Below are 13,898 nucleotides of genomic sequence, written 5' to 3' on the forward strand. Positions count from 1 at the left end.
CTAGATCAGTTTCTGGTATCTGGTCAGCATGGACCAGACGGACCAAAGAGTCTTTCCGTGCAAAATAACTCCATAACAATGACTGGATTTGGCCATTCTGACTCAGAAACATATCACTGGTCCTTCAGTGTTGCTGAAGGAGGGTTTGGAGCTCCTTTTGTAACAACACTGGGTTTACCTACACTTTCGGGATACAGCCATTTCAACTAGGGGATTACCTCCACCACCCTGCTACAGGCAATAAGTAGTGGCTTTGTTAGTGATGCCCAATCCAGTCAATAAATGTAAGAAAATTATAGTCATTGGTTGCCGTACTTCAGCCTTGGCCCTGTGGCTGAGAGAGAAGCAGGTATCGAGCCAACAGCATTGAGATGCTCTGAGTAGTTCTCTAACAACTGCACCCATTTTTAAGACTGTAGCTGGACAGTACCACACAGTACAGGCCTATTGGCTCTCAATGTTGTGCCGACCTTTTATCCTATTTTAAGATCAAACTAACCTACATACCCTTCATTTTACTATTATCCATGTGCCTATTCAGGAGTCGCTGTCAGTGCATTCCACACCCCCACCAATCTTTTTGTGTAAAGAACCTACCTCTGATATCTCCCCTAAACCTTCCTCCAATCACCTTAAAATTATGCCCCTTCGTGATAGCCATTTCCACCCTGGGGAAAAGTCTTGAGTATTCCCTTTTATCATCTTGTACACCTCTAACAAGTTGTCTGTCACTCTTCTTCACTCCAATGAGAAAAGCACCGAGTGGGGATATTCTCTGAGTTTATTATTGTGATTTTATATCTATCATTGACAAGAGACCATTAACTGGGATGCTACCTGACCTCTGGAGTATTTGCAGTTTTGATTCACAATTTCCAGCAGCTGCAGTGAAGAATGCTGCTCTTGTGTTGGTTGTGATCATGCAAATAGTAAATGTGTATTTCTCCAGTGACTTTCACAATCCTGGGAAATCCAAAAAGGTTTCATCGTTGTTCAAGCATTTTTTCAGTGTAATTACTGTTGTAATGCAGAAACATTGTAGTCAATTTGATTCAGTTGTTATATTACTGATCATATCTTTTGAGGAATAAATTATAGCCCACCACACTGAGAATTACCTGAACTACTTTGATTAGCACCAATGGGAGCAAATAGTTCCCAAATCTAATGTTCCATCTGTGGCACAGTGCTCCCTCAATAATGATTCTCTGAAAGTCTGATGTTTCCTCAGTGCTGAGCCTTTGACAATGTGACGTTTCCTAAGTATTGTCCCTTAGACAGTGCAGTGCTCCCTCAGTACTGACCCTCAAACAATACGGCACTCCCTTAGAACTGACCCTCAGATGGTGCAGAGCTCCGTCGGTTCTGTCACTGGAAGTATCAGGCAGGATCACAGCTCTCTGCAGTGAGATAGGATCCCAGTTCTTTCTGAATGGAGGTTTTCCTTGAAGCTCTGAAAGAAACACATTCACAACAAAGATGTGGAATTGAGGGAAAAATAACATGATTCAGGAGTTCTGAACTTTTGGAGGGAGTGTGATTATCGCGAAGCTTGAGTTGCGGGAGCCTGCAGCAGTAGAATTGCTGCTTGCTTATGTTATTGAGATTGAGAGCACTTTGACAGCTGTCTGTGACTGAAGATTGGCGATGAAGCAGAAAAACTGTCATCTGCACTGACCATGCTAGGACTCATTCTTCTGTTTATTAAAAACATGATTTTAAATTAAACGGAGTCCTTCGTGTTCCTGCTGTCTTCATCCTGAGCACCTGTCTCTGCTGCCTGCAATTTTGAAAGTGTAGAATCCAGCACAGTGACAATATCCTGAAGGGAGAATGAGAATATCCATAAATGACTAATTTGTTATTTCCCTATCTCCCCTGCAGGGTTCACGACTCAAATGTTCTCTTATTGTAAGTGCTAGCTATCCTGGAAACTGCCCCTCTCAATTCAGGCTAATCTGGGATAATATAGGGATAACAGGAAGCCATTCTGTCCATAAGTCTGTCATTCTAGTAAATCATTGATATGAACCTCATTTAATTATATAAGTAATACTAGAATTACTCCACAAAGGCAGTATTGCTGGACAGAAAATGAATTAATATTCAGGTCAATAACCTTTTGTCATAACTCATATTTACTTAATGTCTTTCTCTCCATGTATTATACCTGATCTATTGATATTTTCAAATATTTTGGGTTTTTTTATTTCGGATTTCCAGCAACCCCTTTTTTTTTGTCTTTGTGCTTAAATCCATTCATCTGCTTCTGCCCTGTATCCTTAATCCCTTTGCTCAGTAAACAATTTACAGTTCTGAATATTTCAGTTGCGCCTCAGTCCCCATTCTCCAGCGATTTGGAAGAAATTCCAGATTTCCTTTTATTCCTTTCACCACTACCCTTCTCCCATTCTGCACAAGATGAAATAAACCCCCCCTACCCGCCCTATCAAATCCTTTCATTTTCTTAAACTTCTCCATTAGAATCACCCCTTAAATTTCTTACTTGAAGGTATGCCAGTGTGTGCAAGTGTCCTGAATGTAAGCAAATTGCTAGAAAAGCTCAGCAGGTCTAGCAGGATCTGTGGAGAGAAATCAGAGTTAACGTTTCAGGTCTGGTGACCCTCATAAGGTTTCAGGTCACTGAACCCAAAACATTAGCTCTGATTTCTCTTCACAGATTATGCTAGACCTGCTGAGCTTTTCCAGCAATTTGTTTTTATTTCTGATTTACAGCATTCACAGTTTTTTAAAGTTTTTACTTTGCCCTGAATTTAACACTTTTCACTTTACTATCACCCTGCGCACCAGCTCATGAAAAGATCTATTCAATTATTCGATTTGCCTCAGCCATCCTCTTTCCCAAAGTCTGGCAATTTCTCCTTTTCGAGTATTACTCCCAAGTTCCTTTTGAAATTTTCCATTAAATCTGCTTCTACTCCCCTTTTAGGCAGCATGTTCCAGTTTAACCTTGAGCATTAGTTCTGTTTCTGTGTCTGGTCTGGACTATGCAATTCAAGGAGCTGCGCGAGATTTTACACTCACCTCGTTTGAAGCGAATTTGACTTTGATCGCATTCAGTGTTACATCTAGTTTCTGAGAGATCAGTTCAGGCACCACGTCCTCTGAAATAACACCAACAGGGATTAGCTTTATTGATTAAAAAACCCGCTTCTGTAGCTTCCATGCCATGGTGCGCACACCACCACCCCTACCTCACACTCCTTCCTTCTCCCATCACTTTCCCACTGCCCTCCATCATATCCACTAATGCTCCCAACTCCTTCCTTACCACATTTCCTCCTCCAAGCCCTGATCCTCTTCCCCACTACCTCACCCCACTCACTTCCCCCATCCACTGCACACTCTCCTCCCTTCACCTCCCTCAGTTCCCCCCTTACTCCCTGCTTTCTACCCACACCTCCTAAACCCATCTCCCCCTCCCTTCCCTACCTAATTTTCCCCTTCCACCACATTGCCCTCCACAACCAGCAAATGTGAACTTACTGTACTGCACCATTTCCTGAAACACCATGCATATATCATGCACCACCTCTGGGTCAGTGAAATGGATGTGGTAACTCTGAACGATCAGAGCCAATCCATCCAGATGGTCTTCTGGCACCAGGATCCGGAATGCCACAAGCTCTGAGAGGGAGAGGATATCGGCTGGTTAGTTTAGAGGAGACAGGAACAGTCTGATTCTTTACCCCAACCTCCCATTGTAAATCAAGGCTCAGCACAATGTCTTGTTCCTTCTCTCACTCTGCCCTCATTGTGCCCTCACTTTTTCTTCCTCTTGATCTTCAGGATGTCAAAACTCTTTTGTTGTGTTCTGATTTATGATTGTTTTCTCTCCTACACTTTCCAAACTTGTGATTCCTGGAGTGAGGGCCTTGACATTTTATTGGTGTTTTCAACAGATTAACTACAATGTAACTGTTTGGTTGAAGAGCTGTCCTTTATCTCCTTTGTTTGTCAGAAGTGGGAATGTTCTTGATGACGACAGTGTTCAGTTCTATTTTTCAGATGCTGAAGCAGTCCTTGCCCATGACCTGGATAACGGTCAGTGTAGCTTGATAAGTAATGAGTAACATTTGCACAAAGATGTGGCAGGGGATGATCACCTCCAACAAGAGAAAATCTAATAATTTCTCTTTGATTTTCAATAATATTACCACCACTGAATCACCCACTATTGGTCACAATTAAGAGCTGCTCTTTAACACTTACCTGACAATCGAATTAAGCTAGACAGAGCGAAGCAGATATTTTTCACAATGATTTCTTTTCGCAGGTGGAGGTCAAGAGCTTCAATTAACAGCAGGGTGATATCCTCCAATTGCTCATCATTTAAGGGCTCTAAGAAGAGAACATGAGCATATAAGTGTTCAAATAATTAACTATCAAGTTATGCAGACTGGTTAGAAGTGAAGATGGAATGTGTAGATTTGACACTTGGCATATATGTGCACATGGTATGTGACTTGTGGTGACTATGTGCAAGCAGAATGGGACACGCAGTGGATATGTCATAGAATCATGTAGCACTGAAACAGACCAACCTGTCTATACCAACCAGTTTTCCCAAACTAAACTTACCTGTGTTTGGCTTGTATCACTCTAAACTTTCTTATTTATATACCTGTCCAAATGATGTAACTGGACCCGTACTTATCACTTCCTCTTGCAGCTCGTATGTGCATGTGGACTGGGTATATGCACACATAAACGGGGTACATTCACATGTGGACTGGGACACAGTGGAGACATGAACATGACTGGAATATGCAAGGGGTATCTGCATTCATCTACTGAAACACACAATGCATATGAGCACCCAGACAAAGTTTTGCGCATACGTGGACTAAGACATGCAGAAACTCTGCACACATGGATTGAGACAGAGTTTGGCTACATGCTGTGCAAAGGCGTGTCATGTGTTGTGGATGTCAATATGGCTTTCTATTCTGTAGTATGTGCTAGTTTATGTTTGTTATGTATATGTACATGCCTCATTGTGACTAGTTCCCCAGACTCACCCTGTAAGGACAGGACCCACAGTGCTGCACTGGCTGACTCCACCACGTCACCATTCTGGATGTGTTTCTCCAGGACCTGCAGAATAGTCTGCAGCATATTTTCAGTCCTTGCGATTTGTGCATTTTCATCTACAGAGGGGCACCAAGAATTCAAAGTTAGACACTAGACTTCTCCCAGACACGCTCTGTCTGTTCAAGATCTGTGCTTGGGCTGCAGCTGTGCCCCAATTCTCTCCTGATAGAGTGTCAGCAATGGCTCAGTGGGAATTACTCTCATTTCTGATTCATAAGTTCAACTCCTCCAGAGATACAAGCTCGTTATATTTAGCTGACGAGTTAGAAGCTGACTTTTATTAATTTTCAATATAAGATCAATAAACTTCTGTTACCCAAAGTTATTAAGGGACAGTGTCAGGAATATGGAGTTAGGTTGCATGATAACCTTGATCTCATTTAATGCTGAGATAGGGTCAAAAGTGCTGAATGGCCTTCACTAAGTTGTACATTCTTATAAGGAAGCACTAGAATGCAAGAGGTCCCATCTTTCTTCAGATGAACATAAAATATCCTGAAATATATTTTGAAGCTGAACAGGATGCTCTCCCTAGTGTGTTGTAATTAATTCATTCTGAAGAAAGTTGCTGATGTAGGAAACAAGAATCCAAACATTTGCCTAATGTTAGATTTATTTATAGAATGCATCATTACTAATATCTAACCCAGTGTTCCAGATATCTCTCTTTTGAAACACTGAAATTAAGTAAAGAACTAGCCCTTAAAGCAATACTGGAACAAAAATCAAATCATGAAAGAATCTTGTAAATGTAAATTAAATTTTTGTTTTTGAGTTTGGGGCACAGGGATAGGATGATATATTTTAGCTTCTGCAATACATAAAGTTTCTCTTTGTGGTCTTTATCAACAACACTTGATTTACTCAAAGAGTGGTAAGGGCGTGGAATACTCTGCCTGCCAATGTAGTTAACTCAGCCACATTAGGGAGATTTAAATAATCCTTGGTTAAACACATGGATGATGAAGAAAGTTAGCCACCAGGATACACAAACACCAGCTAGACCCAAAAAGACACGACCCTCTCCCTCGTAGCCCTACACACGGATGAAAAAAACCACCATTTCGACTGGGACAACACATCTATCCTGGGACAGGCTAAGCAAAGACATGCCAGAGAATTCCTAGAGGCCTGGCACTCCAACCACAACGTCATAAACAAACACACAGATCTAGATGCCATCTATCAACCCCTTAGAAAACGAACAGGAAATGACATCATCACAAACCCCAGGAACCCCATCCAGGAGAAAGATATAAATAGAAAGCAGGAGACAACAGCTTCGCTTCACTTGGAGGTCACCACTGATGATGTTACCTAGCCAGGTAATGAAACGTCTGGATATCAAACCTACAGCTCAGCGAGCAAACCTACACCCTGAACAATACTAACAGGATTGGCCTGAGTCTCTAGGTAATTAATCCAGCGATATTACCATGACAACAACATCTCCCACCTGATAACCACCTGACTATTCAGAGCCCTAAGAATCTTAGTGACCCACAAACCAGTAATGGGAGTTGAGATACAGATTAGTTATGATCTAATTAAATGGCAGAATGGGTTTAAGGTGTTGAATGGCCTCTTCCGGTTCCTGGAGGGAGCTTTGGAAATATGGTCACTTGTTCCTTCCAAACCTACATATGTCACAGAATTTTCACCACAGGAACAGGCTGCTTAGTCCACCAGGTCAACATTGTCTTCCACCCGCCTTTGTTTCAGTTTCAGCATAGTTTTGCACTCCTTTCTCACTTGGGTTTACCAAGCTTTGCCGTCCTATCATAAGCACTGGTTAGTAATTGGGTGGATAGCCTGATACTTACTGGTGACCACGAGACTCCACAGAGCACCACAGCAGGGAATGCAGACGTGACTGTTGTCCATGTAAATTCTCAGGACGGTCATGATTTCCTGAATCCCCTTGGCTTTCCCAATCAGTATCCTAGCTGCTTCTTTAGGAAGGAAATTAAAATAATCTTAAAGATTTCTGAGAATAAACACCTTCATACATTGAAATGAACCCAAGGCCATTAAGTTCATGACTCCAGCACACTGTCAAAGCAATCTCGGAACTCCTTCCCCAGCTGCACTGTGGATATAGATATAACAGATAGACAGCAATGATTCAAGAAGGTGGCTCTCTACCATCTCCTCAGAAACAATTAAGGGTGGACAATAAATGCTGCCCTTTCCAGTGGCACAAGCATTCCAAGAATTAATGAAGAAAATTTACAGCACAGGGTTAGATACAGAATAAAGATCCTTTTATAGTGTCCCCATCAAACAGTGCCAGGACAGATACAACATGAGGTTAGGGACACAATCAAGCCTTTCTACTGTCCATATGCTCGTCTTTATAGGGACAGGGTGTATTACAAATGTTTTGGAATCAACAGATTCTTTATTCAATTTGGAATCAGAGATGACATTACACACTTCTGGAGCAGGTGGGACTTGAACCTGAGCTTCCTGGCTCAGAAATAGAGTCATAACTGCTGTATTAGTTACAGATGAGCTGTGGCAAGTGATGTGAAAGGATGGAGATTCGACCAGCAACAAGGTCTGTGAATTGGTGACCAGTTATGACAAAGACCTGGCTGCTAACATCTATGTGAATTGCTCCTGGATAGCTGAACAATTTGGAAGTGTGGAGCCATTGGACCTTGGAAGAGGAGGAGTTGTTCTTCTCATGCCTGAGGATAACCACTTTATTTCCTCTCATCAGTGGCTGTAAGCTGAATTCATAAAGTAGGAGATCTCTAAAGATGGGAACCAATCACCTTGTGCATTCTGAAAACAACTAAGTACCTGGAGAAGAAAGATTGAGGAGTTGCAAAAAGATCATTGCAGCAAACCCTGTGAACAAGGACCATGAGACTACCTTCCCAGTCTTTCCCTCCACCAGTAAGACCAATGTTTTTTTTACAGGTGAACCTCAATTATCCAAACGAGATGTGCCGGCACTATTTCGTTCAGATAATCGATTATCCAGTTAATCGATTAAATGCCTTTCCTCTGGGGCTCAGCGTTTTCAACGTCTGCTCCCCGTTCAGGAGAATGCAGCAGCACACAGTGCGAGGCTCCACCCATCCAACACCACCCCTCCCCAACACCGCCCCCCTGCCCCCACAACCATGCCCCCACCCCCCAATCTCGTTCAGCCCAGCGCCCCTGCCCTCAACCTCGTTCAACACTGCCCCTCAGCCCTGCCCCAACTCCATCCAACCCTGTCCCCATTCAACCCCACCCCCAACCCCACGCCCCCAACACAGCTCCCCCCCCAGGCAGCCGGACTGGACACCAACAAAAGGAGTGCTGCTGCTGCTGCTGCAGCTGCCTTTATGGAGTAAGTCTCCAAATAGCGCGCGCACACACAACCAAACACAACTTTTTACTGCAACCTTTCCGCAGGTCCCACATTTGCCCTGTACAGGACAATGTTGGAGAGATTATCTGGGGAAGGGGGGTGGGGTTAGGGTACAGCTCTCTGTAGAACTCCAGGGAAATTGTGGGGAGAGAGAGAGAGGGTGGGCGGTCAATCATTTGGAACCAGAGCCTGTTTAATCACTGTAAACAAAACATGCCATCACTGTTGGAAACATGTCTTTGATGTAGTGTTTCTATCGGGACCTCGAGATATCCTTCGGATAATTTGATTTTCGGTAATTGGTATTCGGATAATCGAGGTTCCTCTGTATGTAGAGCTTTAGCTAGTAGAGTTATATTGTTTATTTGCAGTTAGAATTTATTTACAATAAATATTTATTCTTGTTAAGTACAGAAACCTGGTTCATGCTTTCTGTCAACCTGGGTCTAAAAGATGGATAAGTTGAAGAATCTTTGAAATCAAAGCTCAAGGGGATGAATGGCCGGCTGCTGCTCCTAATTCTTATGTCCTTTCAAGATAACAGTTGATGTGATTTTGGTCTCAACACCATCTGCTGATACCCTGTGTCTCCCTTGTTCATCAAGAATCTACCTACCTTTTCTTTAAAAATATTCAATGACTGCCCCCCCCCCCTACCTTCTCTGGGGTAAGAGAGATCCACAGACTCACATTGCTCTAACAAATCTTTTATTCCCATGCCCTCTAGTTCCAGTTTCTTCCACAGGGGGAGACATCCTCTCAGTGTCTGCTCTGTCAAGTCCCCTCCTGATGTAAAATCAAGTGTCATTCTTCAATTCTTCAAAGAATAAAGATCCAGCCTGTTCCATACACACACAAAGAATCACAGTGTCTTTAAGAGCTCCTTAAAAGATGTCACAAAACTTGGAAGAATTGGAAACTGTGAGGAGGATATGTAGAACTTTGAAAGGACACTGATAAATTGGTGGAGTGGGCAGGCAGGAGGCAGATTTGATTCAATGCAGAGAAGTGAGTGGTTACACACTTTGGTCATAACATTGAAAAACAATATTAAATATGGGGTACAGTTCTAAAGGAGATGCAGGAGCAGAGGCACCTGGATGTGTGTGTGCACGGATTATTGAAGGTGGCAGAATAGGTGGAAAGAACAGTTAATAAAGCATACAGTGTCCTTGGCTTTATTAACAGGGGCATAAAGCACAAATACAGTTGTTAGACCTCAGCTGAAGTATAGGTGTCATATTACATGAGTGATGTAAATGAACTGGAGAAAGTGCAAAAAGTGATCAACAAGAGTAGTTCCAGGAATGTGAAACTTAAGAGGACAAATTTAAGAAATTTGGATTGTTCTCCTTGGAGAGAAGAAAGTTGATGGAGGTTTTCAAAATCATAAGTGGGCCGGATAGAGTAGGTCTGAAAATGTGTTGCTGGAAAAGCGCAGCAGGTCCGGCAGCATCCAAGGAGCAGGAGAATCGACGTTTCGGGCATAAGCCCTTCATTCCTGAAGAAGGGCTTATGCCCGAAACGTCGATTCTCCTGTTCCTTGGATGCTGCCGGACCTGCTGCGCTTTTCCAGCAACACATTTTTAGCTCTGATCTCCAGCACCTGCAGCCCTCACTTTCTCCTCCGGATAGAGTAGGTAGAGAGAAGCTGTTCCCACTTGTAAATGGAACAAGAACAAGAAGGCACACATTCAAAGTGATTTTCAGAAGAAACACAGGCATGTGAGAAAAAAAAACTTACACACAGTGAGGTTCAATTGAGATATTCAAGAGGGGCATTGTTTCATTACTTAGACAGAAATAATGTGTAGGGATATGGGGAAAAGGCAGGAGATTCGCATGAGGTAATGAAGCTCATTTGAATAGCCATTATAGGCACGATGAGTTGGATGGCCTCCTTCTGCACAGTAACCATTCTGTGATTCTGTGAAAAGAATGTACAGTACAACATGTCAGGTGAATTCTTGAAATCAGAATTAAGTGAAATATGTTGAGAGCAAGGTGAAGAGGAGATTAGAACTGGCAAAAAGATCCCATAAGAAAGAATAGCAGTTTTCATAAATGTTATGTCCTCTGTGCTCAGCACATTTTCTAATAATATTTCCTCCATGGCCCTTTTCTTGGCAGAGCTTTCCATTGCCTTCCGTCCTCAAGGTTAGAGCAAAGCAGTAGCTCTCAATTCTACATCAGAGTGGGAGTCAAACCCATGCAATTGGTGTCGCTCTTTATCACATTTTAACCAAGTGAGCAAACCAGCACAGCCCCAACAACAACTAACACGAAAAAAGAACCCAAAAGGTTAGGAGGCAGAAGCTAATGGTTTGGAGCAAAGAAGATTGAGAAGAGATTTAATCAAGATATACAAGATTATGGCAGACTTAGGTTAAGTAGACAAAGGAAAGCTGTTCCTGTTACCTGATGGCACAAGGACACAGGGATGCAGATTTAGCTGGCAAGAAAAGCATGGGTGATGTGAGAAAGAATTTATCTTCCACAGAGAATGGTAATGTCTTGGAACTTATTGGTAGGGTATTTATAGATAAGATAAATCCCATGACTAGTGAATATGGAACCGTGGGAATATTGTTTAAAAATAAGATTGAGAATGAGGAGGAATTTCTTCACTCAGAGTGATGAATCTGTGGAATTCTCTGCCGCAGAGGGTTGTGGATGATCAGTCAATAAGTAGGTTCAAGACATAAATCAAAATAGATTGCTGACAGATTGATGGCATCACGGAACATGGAAATAACATAGGGCAGCATGGTGGCTCAGTGGTTAGCACTACTGCCTCACAGTACTAAGGTCCCAGGTTCGATTCCAGCCTTGGGCAACTATCTATGTGGAGTTTGCACATTCTCCCCGTGTCTGCGTGGGTTTCCTCCAGGTGCTCCGGTTTCCTCCCACAGTCCAAAAATGTGCAGGTTAGATGAATTGGCCATGCTAAATTGCCCATAGTGTTAGGTGCATTAGTCAGAGGGAAGTGGGTCTGGGTGGGTTACTCTGCAGAGGGTTGTTGTGGACTGGTTGGGCCGAAGGGCCTGTTTCCACACTGTAGGGAATATAATCTAACATGGGTAAGTGGGGTTGAGTTAATTGACCAGCCATGATCTAACAGAATAGCAGAGCAGTCGCCATTGACTGAATGGCCAACTTGTATTTCTAGGTTCCAACCCTGTTGCCTTTGAGAGTGGTGGAAGTGGAGGTGATGAATCATTTCAAAAAGGAAAGGATGGGCATTTGAAGGAAATAACTTGTACTGTAATAGGGTAGAATGGTGGAAATATGTCAGGTGAATTGGCCTGAATTGATCTGATGGACTAAATGGTCTCCTATGCTGTTATGATTCAGTGATTCTGTTCCTTACACTACACAAGAACCTGATCTGTGTCGGTGTGCAAACCTACCACTTCCTGACAGCAGCATGAGAAAGTTGCAGAGGACTTGCTGGAGCTCCACACATTTGTGCCGTGACGCCATTATTGAAAGGATAATACTGATCACATTTTCACTGAATAAAATACCTTCTTCCACGCTGTCCTCTGTGGCTGTAGGGAATCAAGAAATAATCAGGACAACTCAGTACTTCTTCAATATTCACATGCACTCACTAATTATATAACGCCAGACATGTGCACTGTTTTGTCAGGAATAAATACTGGATAAGAAACAGAAATATTACAGTGTAGAAGAAGACCACTTAGCCCATCATATTCATACTGACTTCCCAAATTAGCAATTCACTTAGTGCTACTCTTCTGCCTTCTCCCCATAATCCTGCACATTTCTTCCTTTTCAGATAACTGGGTGGCACGGTGGCTCAGTGGTTAGCACTGTTGCCTCACAGCACCTGGGACCCAGGTTTGATTCTAGCCTCGGGCAACTGTCTGTGTGGAGTTTGCACATTCTCCCAGTGTCTGTGCGGGTTTGCTCCGGTTTCCTCCTAAAGTTCAAAAATGTGCAGGTCAGGTGAATTGGCCATGCTAAATTGCCCATAGTACTAGGTGCATTAGTCAGGGATAAATATAGGGAATGGGTCTGGATGGGTTATTCTTCAGAGGGTCGGTGTGGACTTATTGGGCCGAAGGGCCTATTTCCACACTGTAGGGAATCTAATCGTAACTGTTTAATTCCCTCTCGAATGTTTCAACTGAGGGCTGCATTCATCACATGCTTAGGAAAAAGTTTTGCCTTATCTCACTTTGCTTTTTTTCCTAATTCTTTTAATTTGTGTTCTTATTCTTGATCTTTTCTCAAGTAGGAAAAGTTTCTTCTAAGCTCTATCAGATCCATCACGATTTTGATGACTTCAACCAACCAGATCTCCTCTCAGCCTTCTCAATAAAAACACTTCTAATTCCAATCTATATTCATAACTAAAGTTCCACAGCCCTAGAACCTTTCTGCACTCTGTTCAATGCCATTGTACCTTTCCCAAAGGGTGGTTCCCAGAAATGAACACAATACTCTAACTAAGTCTAAACTAGTGTTCCACATAAATGCAACATATCCTCCTTGTTCTTGGGTCCTGCCCCTATTAATAAAGCCCAAGATGTTACCTGCTTTATTAGCTCTTCACCTAAACTATCCCCTATCTTCAATGGCTGATGCATATAAATATCCAAATCCCCCCGTTCTCTAGAGTTTAGAGTTGTGCCCATTATTTTATGTATCCATGTTTTTCTGACCAAAATGAATAATCTCACATTTCTCCACATTGAACTTTATCTGCCACTTGTCTGCCCATTCCACCAAACTGGCTATTGTCATTTTTGTCACAGCTTATAAGGCTTCCAGATTTCGAATCATCAGCAAATTTTGAAATTATGCCTTGAACACCAAAGTCTAGATCATTAACAACTATCAGGAAAAGCAAGGGTCCCAGCACTGATACTGAGGAACTCCACTACAAACCAAATAAAATCTATTACCCATCACTCACTCTTTCATTCCACTCAGCCAAGTCTGTATTCAGTCCCTTTTGTTAAATATCACGAGGATAAACTCTTCTGCTTTTTTTCAATAGTGCTGTGTGGTTTTTACATTCACAAGTGAAAGAACATGTGGCTTGGGATTCTCATCATATCAAAAAAAAAAGCATTTCTGACAGTGCAACACTCCTTCAGTACTGCCCTTCCAACACACTCTCAGTACTGACTCATCAATAGTGCAGCATTCTCACTGACTTGGTCTGGTGAAACAGATTGGATAACATTCAAAACATGGAAAATAAGAGCAGGGAGGCTATTCAGCCCATTGAGGCCAATCCACCATTCAACGAGATTGTGGCTGATTCTCTAGCCTCACTAGCTCCCTTTATACAATAGCACTCCTACTTCACCAAAATCTACATATTTCTTTCTTTAATGTATTCAGTGATGTTTGCTTCCACAGGCTACTGTGTTCCCCTTAC

General features: G+C 42.4%; 1 protein-coding gene across 1 annotated transcript in view; it reads right to left on the bottom strand.

Moving 5' to 3' along the window:
- Nucleotides 1–1,723: 1,723 nt before the first annotated feature.
- LOC122564672 (serine/threonine kinase-like domain-containing protein STKLD1) overlaps nucleotides 1,724–13,898 on the bottom strand; it is a 29,375-nt gene continuing 17,200 nt past the window's right edge. The window contains exons 5-11 of the mRNA XM_043719749.2: nucleotides 11,893–12,033; nucleotides 6,939–7,067; nucleotides 5,043–5,171; nucleotides 4,234–4,362; nucleotides 3,508–3,648; nucleotides 3,046–3,125; nucleotides 1,724–1,822 (exon numbers count right to left, since the gene is read on the bottom strand). Coding sequence (XP_043575684.2) covers nucleotides 1,724–1,822; nucleotides 3,046–3,125; nucleotides 3,508–3,648; nucleotides 4,234–4,362; nucleotides 5,043–5,171; nucleotides 6,939–7,067; nucleotides 11,893–12,033 — 848 coding nt within the window. The remainder of the gene's footprint in view (nucleotides 1,823–3,045; nucleotides 3,126–3,507; nucleotides 3,649–4,233; nucleotides 4,363–5,042; nucleotides 5,172–6,938; nucleotides 7,068–11,892; nucleotides 12,034–13,898) is intronic.

This window comes from Chiloscyllium plagiosum, unplaced genomic scaffold (assembly GCF_037043375.1).
Source record: "Chiloscyllium plagiosum isolate Xiang-an unplaced genomic scaffold, Cpla_swu_hap1 HiC_scaffold_21, whole genome shotgun sequence".
Lineage (NCBI taxonomy): Eukaryota > Metazoa > Chordata > Chondrichthyes > Orectolobiformes > Hemiscylliidae > Chiloscyllium > Chiloscyllium plagiosum.